At 42.3% G+C, this 17,089-nt stretch overlaps 1 protein-coding gene across 1 annotated transcript in view; it reads right to left on the bottom strand.

Moving 5' to 3' along the window:
- Positions 1 to 15,471, bottom strand: part of CPA6 (carboxypeptidase A6) — a 331,342-nt gene extending 315,871 nt beyond the window's left edge. The window contains exon 1 of the mRNA XM_003274805.4: positions 15,125 to 15,471. Coding sequence (XP_003274853.2) covers positions 15,125 to 15,240 — 116 coding nt within the window. The 5' untranslated portion in view covers positions 15,241 to 15,471. The remainder of the gene's footprint in view (positions 1 to 15,124) is intronic.
- Positions 15,472 to 17,089: the final 1,618 nt, after the last annotated feature.

Raw genomic sequence — 17,089 nt, 5'->3', positions numbered from 1 at the left:
TGAAATGAGTAACTGGCTTTCATTGTCCCATGTAATAAACAGAAGAATCTTTGGAGTGATTAATACTTAAAAATACAGTATGTTTACCAGAAGCCATGTGTAATAACTATAAATTATACTGTATGTTCAAGGGCACAAAATTCTTGCTAAGTAGTCACAATAAAACTTATTCATTCTTAAGAAATCATTAAGTATTTGCAATCCTGCTATTATAGAAATGAGACTGGGTGACCATGTTGATTTTGCATCTTTCCACTAGTTGGTTTAGAATACCTAATTTGGGGATAGTTGGTTGAATCTTTGAATTGGCGATAATTCTACTTTACCATTTAATCTAACTTTTTTCTTATTAAGATTCCTTTCCTAGAAAGAACCAAGCTACCAATAGCTGGGTCCATGGTGAGTTATTCACCCTGTAATTAAATGCTGTCTATACAAGTTGCATTTGAAGGAAAAAAACAAATGCTTTTTCACACACACAAAAAGAGGCCAAGATAGTAGCAAGTCCTTTGGTATGCCATACTTTTTCTTGAGAAACTATGCAGTGTGGTTTCACCCTTGGAGAGTCCCTTCCTTTTTGCTATTTCTCAGCTGGTGCCCATCCTTTTACTTCTTCCACAACTCCTTAACTCAAGGCTAAGGCTTTAAGCCTTTCTCATAGGGACCAACTGATTTCACACCACCTCTGTCTGAATATTTCCAACTTTCCCTCAGGCTGGACTGCTCTCTGGGCAGCATGCTGAGCCCGGCTCAGAAAATGCCCCCGTTCTGAGGACTCTTCAAACCACATTTGATCAACTCTCTGTGTTTGAATTTTTACTGTTGCCTTATTTTAAAGGAAGCCTGACTGTACTCTCCAGGACCATTCTGTTTCTGTGTTACTTGGAATTTGTATGGGCATCTGAGTAGGGGAACCAAGTATAGAAATTGCAAGCAAACTTTCTTCTTATTGAATCACAGCATCTAAAGAGATAGAAAAAGAGTTAAAGGAAGAACACGACCAATAAAGTTCTGAAAGATACACTGGAAGTTCTTTGGTTTGTAAAAATTAGTCAAAAACTAGAGAGGATGTTAGGCTCAAAATGAATGATTGAGGAGTGATCTACAATTTCAGATGACTTCCTGTCTATTCCTTAGAGGATAAAGCAGCAATGACAAAAAGGCAAGGGTCGCTTCTCTAAATTTGGTAAAAGGTAATGGGTAATAAACGTGTTGACCAGCTGGTGCCCATTCTAGGCCAGCCAGGAAACAGCAGTTTTGCCTCAGAGATCTCCTCCCCCAAGCAGAATGCCGGTCCAGTCACTTTTAGGAGCTTATATAAATAAAGTATCTGAGGCCAAATTTGGATAATAGTACAAGTGATACCCAAAACACATTGAACAGGGAGAAATCAGCAGGAGGGTGGGAATATCGCCCTTAAGCACGTAAGTGTGGCAGCTGTGGGATCCCCACATTCCTCCGAAAGCCGTAAGGGCAAATGGTTCCTGTTTTTCACTACTTGTCATTGATGAAATTTAGTGTGATAAAACTGCCTGCAGGTGTCAGCAATTCGATTCCCAGTTTGTTAGTTTCCTGCCCCCCATTCCTTCCTCGCTCTCTCTTATTCCTTCCTCCTCTTCTTCCCTCCTTTTTCCTTTGAAAATCTTCACTGAATATGCTAAACACTATTTGGGGACTGTAAGAATATAGATAAGAAGATGCAGCATCTTACTCTCAACTTGCTTATTTCCTGAAAGATAGGACATCCACATACAACTGTAATACCGAGCCTCACGTGGTTAGTGTTATGAACGACAGAGTGGCATGGGCTCTCAGAGGAGAACTCGCGCTGGAGGAGGTAAGAGTTTGAACTTGTTTGAGAAAGGTGGGCAGATGTGGACGAACATGCACAGAATAGAAGAAGGACAGAGGAAGAAAGCTGCAGGTGATTTTGAGAGGTTTCACAGTGATAAGCAAACGGAAATTGAACACAGTCTGGACCAGAGCAGCAGGGACCAAGGGAGAGTGACTGTTCATTGACCCACAGCCTCCAGCCATGTTACCCTGCTGCTTGTCCTCAACAGTGGTTCTCAAATTTTAGCTTCTTGCCGGGCGCGGTGGTTCACGCCTGTAATTCCATCACTTTGGGAGGCCGAGGCGGGCAGATCAAGAGGTCAGGAGATCGAGACCATCCTGGCCAACACCGTGAAACCCCGTCTCTACTAAAAATACAAAAAATTAGCCGGGCGTGGTGGCGGGCGCCTGTAGTTCCAGCTACTCGGAGAGGCTGAGGCAGGAGAATGGTGTGAACCCGGGAGGTGGAGCTTGCAGTGAGCCGAGATCGAGCCACTGCACTCCAGCCTGGGCGACAGAGCCAGACTCCGTCTCCAAAAAAAAAAAAAAAAAAAAGAAAAAAAATGTAGCATCTATCACCTGGAGGGCTTGTTAAGCCCGACTGCTGGGCCCCACCCCCAGAACTCCTGATTTGGGAGGGGAAGGTGGCCTGATAATTTTTAGTTTCTCACAAGTGCCCAGGTGGTGCTGATGTTGCTGGTCTGAGACCAGCTGTCCAGGGACCTGCCACACGGGCTTCCACCTCACCTGCTGTTTCCCATGAGTGGAAGTTTCTACCCTCAGATCTTCACATAATCAGGAGTCTCACTTTATTCTTCTCATCTCCTCTCCTGACACTCTATCACCTTTCTACCTTTTATCTAAGTTCAGAGTCCTTATCAGAACTCACTACTATGGCATATTAATTTTCTGTCATTCCATTAGAATGTAAACTTCACAAGACACTTTGTTTTATTCACTAGGACTTAAAGAAGTGCTGTATTCCTAGAACCTACAGTGCTATATCCCTGGGCCTTAAAATGGGCACATGGTGGGCACTCAATGAATAGTGCTGACTGAATACACAAAGTATTGCCTTGGAAAGGAGAGGGGGGGTGGGGGCGGGATCAGGAACCTGTAGAGTTTGTGGTAGGAAGGATGGAAGCTGAGATAACGCAGGTCAATTGCTGCATTGTCGTTTTTTTTTTGTTTTTTTTTTTTTGAGACAGGCTGTTGCCCAGGCTGGAGTGCAGTGGTGCAATCATGGCTCACTACAGCTTCATTCTCCTGGGCTCCAGTGATCCGCCTGCCTCAGCGTCCCTAGTAGTGGAAGTGCAGGCATGCGTGCCACCATACCCAGCAAACTTAATTTTTTTTTTTTTGTAAATTCAGGGTTTTCTCATGTTGGCCAGGCTGGGTCTCCAACTCCTGGGCTCAAGTGATCCTCCCACCTTGGCCTCTCAAACTACTGGGATTACAAGTGTGAGCCATCAGCCTCCCTCTTATCAAGAAAGATACATTTATTCGCTCTTATATAAAAGGTGTGGTGTCAGGCATTGGGGGGAAGAGAGGGTACAGGTGTGTGTGGGTGCTTGAAGTAATTGGAGAGTTTTTAGAATAGTAGTGTGGAAGGTGCATGACCTCAGCAAACCAGGGCCCCATGGGGAAAAAAAAAAAAAGGAAAACCCTCATTTTAGGCAGAGAAAAACAAAGCAGACTAAATTTCTCTCCAAAACATTGAAGTAATTTTTCTGTAAGATATTACATTAAGATGTAAGATATTACATTAAGATTTCTGTCAGATATTACATTAAAATGACTTACATTTTCCTCTGCTTGCACAAAGAGTTCTGAAAACTTAGGGAGAACTGGACTTCCCCATATGTATCCTTTTTTCTGCCCTGTAAGTCGAGGGCTTAGAATATTTTTTTTCTGCAGCAAATTTCTAACTACTCCAAATACTTTGCTATACAGGCTCATCCCAAATGCCTCCAACCTTCAATATGTTTAGCAGTTTTGATGCCAAATATATTGCTATCACATCATCAGACATCCCATCCCATCATCCCATCATTCCAAACATGATGGAGAGATTATAATAAGACCCCCCTCAATCATCTCATTATAAATCTTGTGTTCTCATTACAGTCACAAAATCAGAAAAAGGAACCGAGTTGACATGTTGGTGATTCATGAATTAGTCTGGTAAGATAAAGACATTCTGAAAGGGAGATAGGGGAAATGAAAATATGATCAATGAGGTCACATGTGCAAATGGTTCCAGCTTCTGCAAGTGCAAACATAGGCCAGGGTTCTCATCTAGTGATGAGTGTGGTACCCTAGAACTTTCATCTTTTATCAGTTGCTAAGATTGAAATACTATAAAAATACATGACGTGTGTGTTAAGAAAACAAAGGTAGAAAAAAGCAGGAAGAGTGTGTTGACCTAATATACTTGCATTTTCATTTGGTTTTAAATACTTGTTCATTTTTTTTAAATCTCTCCCTCTTTTTCAGTTTAGACTGTGGATTAAAACATAAGCCCTCAGGAGACACAGACTGTCATTTCCTCTGCAAGACACTGCCTGGCACAGCTACTTTGAAGATTCTTAACCATCCTTGGGGATAAGAAATGACAGTCAGGATGTGATAATTGCTACTCTCCTGGTATTGGGTCAGTAAGTGTTTGTGGAATGAGGAAGGATGAGAGAACTGGGAAGATGGATGAGGAGATGGCACCTCCAGTTTTCTGATAACTTAATGAGGAAGAGAATAGATTTGGCTAAGAAGACACTAAGACACTTTCAGTCTTTTTCTTAATTCCTTAGGAAGATAGAAGGTAATGAAAAAAATTATCAATTTTGTGACAGGATGTGTCTACATGAGACTTTCCCACTAATAGCATAACTTACCTAATACCTTGTATTATATTCTGATTTACAGAGTCCTATATCATCTTATTAAATGTTAGAGAAATATAAATTAGTGGCAGTCTTTTTCTTTTTTCTTCCATTGCTGTTACATTTCTGCCCTCTTTCCTTTTAGAGCTCCAGAAGTTGCTCTTCCTTTCTCAATGATGGCAGAGGGAATTTTCTCTTAAAAATGGAATCAACTAAGTTCTTAGCTTAAAGTTGTTCATGAGCATGCTGTCACCTTTGGGAGAAATCAAAAGCGTGTGTGGGACCTCACCTACCTCTGCAGCCTTCCCTCCCCTCTCCCTCCAGGGGCACATTCCAGGTAACATTCTTCAGAAATGATCCTGGAGAAAACCCGTGTATCTGGGTTTATGTTTCCTTTATGGACTCATCATCCACACCAACAGCTGGCCCCTCAGTGATGCTGGTGATCCCTTTGAAGGTCCCGAGTCATCTCCCCTCTCTCTTCATAGGACCAGGACCCACCTTCTACTTTACAGAGAAAGGAGAGGGCAGCCAGCTTTCAGTCTCTGTGGACACCTGACTCCATTTCACTTTCCTGTGGTCTCTCCTTTATCACTGGTCTCTCCCATTCCTTATTTCTACCACCTGGTGTAAAATATGAGCATATCTTTCCTATCTTAAGGAGTAAAAGCAAAATGGCAAAACACTCCTTTAAATCTATCAGCTCCCCACACTGCCCTCACCCCCACTTCATGGACAAGCTTCTTGAAATTATGGTCTCCTTTCACTGCTAATTTTCTCACATCCAATTCCCTTCTCAGCCTACCTGCTCTAGTTTCCATTCACCACTCCAGCAAAAGCACCTTTGATGATATCATGAATGATGTCCTGAATGGCCTACCCAGTGGACATGACTTTGCAGCACTTGATGTGATTAACCTCTCCCTTCTTGGATCCCTTATTTTCCTTTAACTGACATCTCCTGTGCTTCTTACTCTGTTTCTAGACCTTTCTGCTACTTTCTTCTCTGCCTTTCCCCTTCTGCTCTATTGAGTCTTTGGCCCTCTTTTCATGTAATGAGTTCTTCCAGGGTACTCCATCCTATACCAAAGCTTTCAAGAAATTCTATTGACACCTCAGTTTCTGGAATCTATTTCATAGCCTAGAGGTCTCTCTTGAGCTTCAGATCCATCTATCCAACTGGGCACTTTATAGGCAGCTCAAACAATACATATCCAAAAAAGTGCTTATCTTCTCTGCAAAGGGCAGTCTACTAACCCGATTCTGAGATTCGATTTACAGTATTCCATCTGTGAAATAGTGGGAAAATTGTGAAAATTCTACCTCCTAAATATTTAGTTGGTTCCCTCCTTTTTCTTCCGATGTCACTGCCATTAACCAGGCACTATCTCGTATTACTAACGTCACCTTAACATCCCAGTCATCTTGACACCAGTCTTCAGCCCTCCAGCCTTCCCTTTTCCATGATAGCAGAGAGAACTTTCTTTTAAAAATTGAATCGACTAAATTCCCTGCTTAAAATTGTTCATGAACATACTGTTACCTTTGGGAGAAATCAGAACTATGTGTTATGGGACCTCACCTACCTCTGTAGCCTTCCCTCCCGCCTCCTGACTCCCTCAGAGAAAGATGCCTTCTGTTATAGCCATACTCAATTGCCCTGATTTTCTAGACTTGACCAAGCTCTCTCACCTGTAGTTCTTTGCACCAATATATTCCCTGTGTCTGGAAAGCCTTAACCTAATCTCTAGTTTTTCTTGATGACTGAGATCAGGACCATGTCCTTTCAATACCAGCCATTTAAAAGAAAAAGTCAAAATATCTTGCATATTTAATAAACCACTCAAAATTTTTTTTCCTTTGCAATCGTCACATCTAAGACGACTTCTCTGGCCTTCTGTCCATTCTTCAGTCTGGGTTAGGTGACCCTCTCCTGCACTCGCTTGATATCTGATATCAAGAGTTTTCTCTGGAGGCACAAGGATCCCAGGGTTGGAACTGTTTGTTTACCTGCCTGAGTTACTCATTATGCTGTGCACGTGGGCTGTTCTTTCATCTCTGTAGTCCTAGACTAGCAGCGGGCCAGACACCCTGCAAATATTTATAGATATGAAATGAAATCCTCACTTGTTAAACACTTCTCAGCCTTTCCAAATCACTTTACTTCATCCCCAATGACGCCAGAGAATAGGAAAGGGTAAGAAGATTTCTGGAGTCGCCAAAGTTGGTGTTGTCAACTATAAAGAATGCTGTGAACTCAGGTGGCCTGGGTTTTAGTCTTAACTCTACCACTAGCTCTGCCAATCCTTTTACCTTTATGGAGTTCTGCTTCCTCATATATTATAAAAAGGGATTGGGCTATGATACATTTTTTGTCCATTCTGGTCCTGACATTCTATGACTTTAAAAAATGTCATTCATAGAAGAAAAAATGCACACTTTTAATTAGCTGGAAGTCCAAAATTCTAAACATCCATTTGGAGATATTGTTATTTCAAAAAAAAAAAAAAAAAAAAAAACAAGTGAAAGGGAGAATGGGCTGGTAGTCATTGGATATCAGCGTAACCACTCAGAGAGAGACTGCTGTAGTTATCTCTAATATGTTCTCCCAGATCTGGCCCCCTGGCTAAAGGCTATATTTCACAGCCTCCCTTGCAGCTAGGGCTGTCTAGCTGATTCTGGCCTGCAGGAAGTGATGTTTGAACTTCTGGTCTGTGGCATTACAGGAGAGTGACTTTTCTTTCCACTTTCCTGCTGGCTGGACTGTGAGAAATGGAAGACTTCTCCTTTGGAAGTTGAATGTTGAGCATGACAGAGCTACAAGATAGAAGCAGCCTGGTTCTCCGTCACCACCAACCAGCCATAGCTGTTCTGGAGTTTTACATGAAAGAGAAATGGATTTGTTTAAGCTATGGAGGTTTAGGATTCTTTGTCATAGCAGAACTAAGAAACAAACAAACAAAATACAGAACAAAACAAAACAACCCAATAGTATCCTTACTAACACTGATACTAAAATGTTTTACTATTTTCAAAGTACACTGGAAAAAAAAAGAACAAAGGCTGTAATTATGTTGAAGAGAAACACTTAGAAGTTTGCTTCAACCTTTCATAAAATAGTCTTTTAGGAAATTTACGACACTACCTGGAACAAGATCCTAAAGCTCTGTATTCCGCATTCCACTGTATCATAAAGAAGCTAATGCCAGAGGCAGATTGAGAAGCCATTAATTTAGCAAAGCAAATTCTAATCCAATAAACCAGTTATCTAGTGATTGCTCATAATGAAAACTCTAAAACAAGTCACCAAAAATGTTTTTATTTTCTGTTCAGTCATTCCATTTACAAAGACAAAAAAATAATACTTTTGTAGCTCGCACAATATAGGCTGTGAAGTTATAAAACGTTAACATCCTTTGTTGCTTTTCAGGGGTTGGAAGTGATTTTGCTTAATGGTATTACCCAGAAAGTACCTTGGTGCTATAAAATAAAGGGTTCATTATCAGATTGGGCTTCAGGGAGAGTGGAGCCCAGAAGCATTTGAAACAATCCTCCTTCTACTAGCTCAGTGGGCAGAGGAAGTGCTGACCCCCATACTGTCTGCCTGTGAGTTTGGGTCAGAGGCGTAGAGGACTGCAGCACTGCATGTCTTTAACAAGCAAAGCAGGAAGCCCCAAAACACAGAACATACTGCAGGGAAGAAAGCTTTGGGTATAATGAGCTGATAAACAATCAGCACCTAGGGGCTGTACTTTAAGCTAGTGCATAAGGAAAACTAAAAATATTCTACCATTAACAAGGGGCAAGAGCTAGAAGGAAGTTCCAGAAGGCACTGGAGAACTATTCCATCAACTACACACTAACTTGTGGGGAAACGTTCTTAACCAACCTCAGAACCAAGGACATATCCTTTATAGTTCCTAATGCCCCCAAATGTAGACCACATATTTCAACCTGTCATTCATAAGCTGACATGGCCCTTTTCTGCTTTAGGCTCTTGCTATGAATGGGGCCTGCTTGCTTTGTTTATTCAAGGTGTGCAATGCTGAATGAAGCTCTCTACTTCTCGGATCTGACTAGATCTGGTTTCAGGGTGTAGGATAAGTGAAAGAGAGGCAGGAAAACAAGAGTTTGATGATAGAGGCCTTGAAAGCCATGCAGAGGATTGTGCCTTTAATGTAGTTGCCAATAGGGAGCCAAAGTGGTCTTTAAGCAAGGGAGTGACATGATAAAAAGCCTTATTTTAATAAGCTCATCAGTATGAGAAAGGACTAGAGAATGGCAGATCAGTTAGGAGAAAACTACCTTAACCCAGACTGAGATTAAAACAAAAAGTCTTATATGTGGCTGGTGGTCATTACAAGAGAGAGGAGAGTACAAATGGGATACTTTTTATAGGAACAGAAGGAACTAGAGATGAATTTCTTCCTTAGGAGTGAGACAAGAGGCATATTTGAAGACATGGAATAAAACTCATTAAGGATGCAAACATAGTGAAGAATAAAAAAGGTCAAACCAACAATTTACCATCAAATCAGGACCCTTCTCGGGAAGGGGGCACTGCTGATGACTACACCAGAACAGCGGGTGCAAATTGGGATAGTCCCTGGCAACCCCAGGCCAGTCCTGGGAAAAGGGGGACTTCTGTCCATCATATCTGAAAAGAGCCTTAACTACCAGTGTAGAAAGCAACTCAGATTCACATGACTGGCTGTGATTTCTTGTGCTCTAGACCTAGGTTTCCAAAAGCTCAGAGAACATTCAAAGGAAGCCACCATTAGGACATAAAAGAACACAAAAACTGCTCCTGAGAGAAAGGTGGGGAAATAGCCAGAGAGGTAAGGTAGAAAACAAGTATTATGTCTCTGGGGTTGAAACTGCTCTACTGAGTCACTATTTCTCACAATCCTTTTGTCTTCAGTATGCCACATCCAGTGTGCAGTCTCTTTGCTTATAGCATTTCAAGGACCAAACTACTTTTTTTTTTTTTTTTCTTAAGACTGAGTCTTGCTCTGATGCCCAGACTGGAGTGCAATGGCATGATCTTGGCTCACTGCAACTGCCGCCTCCTAGGTGCAAGCGATTCTTCTGCCTCAGCCTCCTGAGTAGTGGGGACTACAGGTGCATGCTACCACGCCCGGCTAATTTTTGTATTTTTAGTAGAAACAGGGTTTTGCCATGTTAGCCAAGATGGTCTCGAACTCCTGACCTCAGGTGATCCACCTGCCTCAGCCTCCCAAAGTGCTGGGATTACAGATATGAGCCACCGTGCCTGGCCCCAAACTACTTTTCAAAAAAAATCTTACTTCAAGTCTACTTCTGTGAATAGTCATATCTTGTTTCCATGGATGACTATTGACTTGTGGACAAATAACCGTAAGTGGGGCCATAAGCACAGCACGGGTGTGGCTAACCAGCACATACCAGCTGCATGCATAGTGAGTGATACCCAGCCCTACTCATACCTATGGTCATGGGAACAAAGGGTATGCCATTCATCAAAGTGGCTTCCCTGAGACACAAAGAAGAAGGGGGAAGAAACTGTCCCAAGACGTGAGAGCATCTTCAATAAATGCAGGGCTGTCACGAGAAAAAAGGAGTCCATGGAACTTTGCAAGCAGACCCAGTACAAGTAGATTAATATGAGCGCATTACTTGGTTCCAGTCCCAAGAAGCAGCCATGATGATAGGAAGCCAGTTCTCTCTGCACCCTCAGCCTACGTACAGCAGGGCTAGATGATCAGAACTGGCAAGGCCATAGCAAGGATGTTCACCTCTCCTTCTTGGTTCATTGAACTCTTCTGCCAGCCCTCAGGAATCTGTTCATCCCATACAGCAGGGTCCCAAAACCCCTGGCCACAGACCAGTTCCAGTTGGTGGCCTGTTGGAAACCGGGCCGCACGGCAGGAGGTGAGTGGCAGGCTAGCCAGCAAAGCTTTATCTGTATTTGCAGCTGCTGCCCATTGCTCGCATTTCCACCTGAGCTCTGCCCCCTGTTGATCATCAGTAGCATTAGATTCTCATCAGAGCGAGAACCCTATTGTGAACTGCACACACGAGGGATCTAGGTTGCATATTCCTTATAAAAATCTAATGCCTGATGATATGTCACTGTCTCCCATCACCCCCAGATGGGACCGCCTAGTTGCAAGAAAACAAGCTCAGGGCTTCCACTGATTCTTTGTTATGGTGAGTCCTATAATTATTTCATTACATATTATAACGTAATAACAATAGAAATAAAGTGCACAATAAACATAATGCACTTGAATCATTCTGAAGCCACCCCTGCCACAACCGTAGAAAAATTGTCTGCCACAAAACCAGTCCCTGGTGCCAAAAAGGTTGGGGACAGCTACCACACAGCACTTACACATTGTATAGTAATTTGATGTGTGGGCAATTTTCTCTACTATACAGCAAGCTATCAGAGGGCATTCACTCTGTTGGTCAAGTTCTCAGCACACAATGGGCATCCAAATAATACTTGCATGAACAAAGGCACACAATCACAGCCACTTTCTGTGCTACTTTTGTGTGTGTGTGTGCACGTGTGTGTGTGTGACAACAGAAAGTTCTTTCATCTTCTGTTTTCTATCCCTTATGGGCCCTGCATGCTTTTCTAATAATGATTCACTGTCGGTGACTCATCATCACCCTCGAGAAGGTGACCAAGATTAAACCTCCAATTTTACCTATATAATCTCTTTTCCTTTATTGTTCTGAAACTATCAGTTCCCCAAACAAGATTAAATCTTCCAGTTTTTCTTAAAAGCAATTCTTCTCTATGCCTGAATAAGTGGCAGAGTGAGAAGTACAGTGGTGGAGTCAGGCAGAGCTGGGTGAGAATCTCAAGGGTGTCCTTGAGTTAGTTAGCCCTGAACTTGAGCTACCTGGACTGTACTTCATTTAGCCTATTTGCAAAATGAGGATAACAAATGCATAAGGTTGTTCTTAGAATTAATGTTTTTATAAGTGTTTATATTAAGCCTTGGTAAGTATTTTACTATCCTGTTAAGTTCTTACTAAGTGCCAAGAACCATGCTATTCTTGAATCCTCCGAGCAACTTGGTGAGGAAGGTCAAATATTACCTCCATTGTCCAAGATAAGGAAACTGAGGTTCAAAGAAGTTAAATAACTTGTCTAAGATAACAGAGCTACTAAATGTGGGAAAGCAAAAATTGAGACCCAGGCAGTTAAACTTCAGACTTATGCTACGTTGACACATGAAGAAGGCACTCAATAAGTAGTTTTCAAAAATCATGGCCATGTTCTACAATTTTGCCAGAATTTATTGTTACTGTCTGAGATCTCTCTTTTACCATTATTTTAAAAATCTACCCTAATTTTCTGTGATGCAGAAGTTTTTTTTTGGTTTCAATATCACAGTATAATAAATAACCAGGTCTGCTTTTGGGAAAACAGGGAGATGAGGGAGAAAAAGAGAAACACAGAATGATGTTTGCTTGTCTCACTTACTGACGGACATTTATTGATCCCTGAAATGTTTGGCTTGGCATTTGTAACCCCTGAAGCCCTTGACATTAAGTACCAATAAATATAATTGAAGTTGTTATTTTCCACTTTGCTTCATTCCTTTTCTATGCATTTAAAGATCTGTCTTGTAAGTGTTTAATACAGTTATCAAAAAAGGCACTAGCTTTTGTCATCAGATTTTTCTTGTAGTCTTTCTACACATTTTTTTAAGTTTTTAATTTTTGTGGGTATATAGTAGTATGTATATACTTCTATATACCCAATATATATTTATGGAGTACATGAGATGTTTTGACACAAGCATGCAATGTGAAATAAGCACATCACAGAGAATGGGGTATCCATCCCCTTAAGCATTTATTCTCTGTGTTACAACAATTCAGTTACACTGTTAGTCATTTCAAAAGGTACAATTAGATTATTGACTATAGTTACCCTGTTGTGCAAGCCAATAGGTCTTACTCTTTCTTACCTTTTTAAATGACCGTAATCATCCCTAGTTCTCCCAGAATCTCCCACTACCCATCCCAAGGCAATTTTTTTTTTCCAAGACACTTAAACTGACCATTTACTAAGCATCTATTACACACTTGGCACTATCCAATTGTTACTAGTTTACGTCTAAAGAGGACTGGCCTCATTAGCTGCTCTCAGGAGGCATGCTGGTCCGCCCTGTGTGTTCTATTTTTTATTCATGCTCAGGGTCCTGTAAACGATAATCACATATTATAAGATTCTACGAAGACCTACAAAAATATTTTTACATGAATGCAAGAACTAGGGCTGCCCCTTCATTAGTAGCAAAAGACAAAACAGAAAAATTATTAAGGAATAAAAATGAGATGGCTCAGAATAACTTTGGGTGGATGAAACCAGCCAAAAAAAACTGCTAAACACTCTTCTACCATGTCTTCCCATCAGATTTTCGTTCACCAGAAGGCTAAACTTGCAGAAACCAGTTTCAGAGTAAACAAAGCAAAACATTCTCAAAGCTGAGCAGCATTCTGTCTTTAGCGATGAGAAAATGACATATCTAATGAAGGTAGGTTAAAATTCCCCATTTTTAACAGTGAATATGCTCAGAAATATTTTTGCTTTAAAAGAAGCTCTAGGCTTCTGTTGCAATGGTTGAGTGAGACTCACTTCTTTTCATTCTCTCATCTTTTTCTTCCCTCCTACTTTTAGACATCTGGTAGTTTATACACTTGAGATTAACTTATGTAGCAACTGAAGAGAAAATAGCAATTATTATGTCCATTGCTGAAAACAGAGAAGGTAATGAAACTTTTTCCTGAAGGGTTCCAGTCGCTACAGATTCTATATGAAAAGGGTGCCACCGTTGGCCTCATTTCCTCTGCAAAGTGGTGCGTAGGGAAGGGTGCACACCTGCTCAGCTGAAGCAGGCCTGGTAACTTATCACGGAGGAGTGCCGCACGCTGAAATAATTATGCACAGAGCCACAGCTGAGTGGAGGAGTGAGGTCTTAGGTCATACATGCGTGTCTGAATCTGTGATATGTTTATCATCTGACCTGACATCAGCCAGGAGAGTCAGAATTAAGTTCCCCACAACCCAAGCCTGCACCATCAGTCTTTAAACATGAGCTTCTTTTTTCCAGATCTCTAAAGGAGTCACAAATTATCGGAGGTAAAGTTGAGATCTTGTATGTCCAGGCCAAAAGGCAGCCCTGGGATGTTAACTCCTTTCTGTTCCTCCCAGAAATACTGGGGTGGAAAAATCCGTGATCATATTGCCATCTATAGCCCCTACCTCAGCCAACACCTCCACCCCATCCTGCCTCCCCTAAAACTCAGGACATGTTTCGAAAATTTCCTCTGTAAGCACTGTATTCAGAGGAACCCGAAAGGCAGTGCCAAGATTCTTTGGGAAAGAGAAACGCAATTCTCTTTTCCAGGGTCACACTTGTAAATTCTCTTTTACACTATTTCTAAAATGAACAACTTGGTTTTAAGACACTGTACACTACCTTGTCACGATCCAGATCTACATGAAAACTTCTCTCAGGTGGTGATTATTGAATGATAGTAGCCTATTTAAAAATATTTAAGACACTGAGTTTACTCCTCTGTAAAAAGGAATTGAACTAGAGGAACTATTTAAGGTTTTTCCAGCTCTAAAGTGCAGGCAAGCCATAATTTCCAGATTCAAAGAACGACCCCCTGCATATGTGAGCAAATCACATGCTGTCTATACCACAGCAAGCCTTCAGGATAATAAGAATGTGCATAGTAACACACGGCTTCCAGCCCTCTGCCTCCTGAAGAAAGGCATATAGAAAGCATGCTAACCTACAGAGGGGGGACAAAACTGATTGTTTTATTCCTATGTTTTTCCTTCAGAAAAACTATCCATAATTTTACAGTTGACTACTTTTATTCTGCTCATTTTGAGTTGAATCATTTGCATTGCTCAGATTTAAAAATCTAATAACCACTTTACAGACTAATAAGCACAGACAAAAAAAAAATCACACTCAGTTCTTAATCATTGATGAATTTCAACCCACTGCTCCTACATACAATTGTAAAGGAAAGGCTTAGTTTTCAGGTCATAAATTGTGTAGGACAACAGCATCTCCAAGCATCAACCAAGGCAAACACTGCAAATACTGACCACGGCTACTCCAAAGACAGAATCCCATGCAACCCTGGGTCCACAGCTGAGGCTGGCACATAACAAAAAGTATAAGAAGCCAGGCTGGAACCCACCACGTTCTCTCAGGGAGCTAAAGCCAAGAGCAGAGAGCTGTGAGTACATTTTATATAGGGGACCGCGAAAGTGTGCAGATTCACTCAGAGACCCCCAGATCAGAAAAAATGAGGCATACTCTGGAGCAAACCAGCCCCCAGATCCAAATCAAAGCTGTGTAAGGCATGAATGTCGCTCCACTTACCCAGCATAGCGGTTGTTATAAAGGTGGCTGTGCCCCGGTTGCAGAATCTTCAAAAAGAGCCAGCAAAGAGGCAGGAAAGCAGCTGCCTGGCCCCTGCGCTTCCCGAGACACTTCATAGTGTTAAGAAGAGAGGAGTTGAAAGTTACTTCAGCAGCCACCCGAGGCTGGAGGTGGCTCACAGCACCCCCTACACACCGCACACGTTCTGTGGGAAGGGGGTGGGCGAGGAAGGTTGAGAGTGAGCAAAATGTGACACTTCTCTCCAGCTACAAGGGAAAAAAAAAGTTTAGGCAGCTGAGGAAGGGAAGTTGCTATTACGACTTGGTCTTGGGACAAGCAGCAGCAGCAGCAGCAGCAGCAGCTGAGCCTGATCTTTAATCAGGCTTCCCTAGAAAGGGCTGGGCCTCCCTCGTGCTGACTCACGGCAGGGGTTCACTGGGTGCTGCTTCCTTTGGGTGACTCCTCTCTGCTTTCGGTTTGTTTGCTTTCCCAACTTGAGGCCTCTAACTTTTCTGTTGCAAGCTTGCTTTCTCTACCTTCTTCAGCATGAGGATCCTACCTAATTGCAAATGATTTGTCTGATGGGCTAAACAAGCAGACATGGATTATTCTAAGCTTAATGTCTTTTTTGATCTCCCATGACAGATTCCTAAACGGATTCCACCTAATGAAATGCACAGTGAACAATCATGATGAGAACGTGCACAGGGGTACCTATAGCACCTAGATCCGAACAGCTGGCTTCAGTTCCCTGCTCCTGACTTACAGGAGTGGTCAGAGGCTTTACTGGGCTTCGGGGAGATCTTGGTACTTATTCTGCATCAGCAGCACCCAGACCTGCTGCTGTTTCAGAGGTTCTCGTGGGGAATAGGAGGCCTTTGAGTGCTTTGCCACCTTGGCTGCACATTTGGAATCATTTAGGGAGCCAGACCTTGAAAATAGAAACCGTGGTGGTGGGATCAGTGGTTTGAAAAACTCCTTAGGTGATTCCAATATTCAACCACCATGCTGGTCTGGAGCAGGGCTTCTGAGAGCTCCACATGCATAGAAGTCACCTGGGGATCTCATTAAACTGCAGCTCTGACGTAGTAGGTTGGAACAGGGGCCTAAGAGTTTTTCTTTTTCTTTTTTAAGACAGAGTTTCGCTCTTGTTGCCCAGGCTGGATGGAGTGCCAAGGCCCCATCTCGGCTCACTGCAACCTCTGCCTCCCAGGTTCAAGCAATTCTCCTGCCTCAGCCTCCCGAGTAGCTCGGATTACAGATGTCTGCCACCACGCCCAGCTAATTTTTGTATTTTTAGTAGAGACGAGGTTTCACCATGTCGGTCAGGCTGGTCTTGAACTCCTGACCTCAGGCAATCCGCTCGCCTCGTTCTTGCAAAGTGCTGGGATCACAGGCGTGAGCCACCATGTCCGGCCGAGACTGCATTTCTAAAGAAGCTTCCAGGTGATGCTGATGCCACTGGCTCTTCAGCCACACTTGGAGTAGCAAGACTTCACTTTAGAATGAGGTCTGCTTTTTCTTCCAAGCAAACCTTGGAGAAAACCATTTCCTTCTCTTTTTTCCCATGTTGATGATGAAAGCTTTTTAAAATTATTATTTGCATCCACTTGCTCCTATTTGAATACACCACCAAACCCATTATAGGGGATGTGCCTTGCCCTATTAAATAAGCATAGGCACCTAGGGTGCCTCCTGTTATCCTCCATGCCCAGTCCTGGTTGTGCTCTAAAAGAGAGAGTGAGCCACTATTTCTTCATCACACTCACAAAACTTTTTGGGCTTCCTGGAGAGTCATGGCCAAGAACTCCTGTACCCTCTAATACTATAGCCAGAGTCCCTGTTAGAAGAGAGAGCACCCAATCTTTCCCATCTTCTCTACCTGGGGAGTTGAACCAAAACTCCTTTGACAGATTCAATGTCAGGTTCATGAAACAGCTGAAATGGTTTTCACTTGAAATGATG

This window comes from Nomascus leucogenys, chromosome 16 (genome assembly GCF_006542625.1).
Source record: "Nomascus leucogenys isolate Asia chromosome 16, Asia_NLE_v1, whole genome shotgun sequence".
NCBI classification, from domain to species: Eukaryota; Metazoa; Chordata; class Mammalia; order Primates; family Hylobatidae; genus Nomascus; species Nomascus leucogenys.
This window is presented reverse-complemented; position numbering and strand designations above follow the sequence as displayed.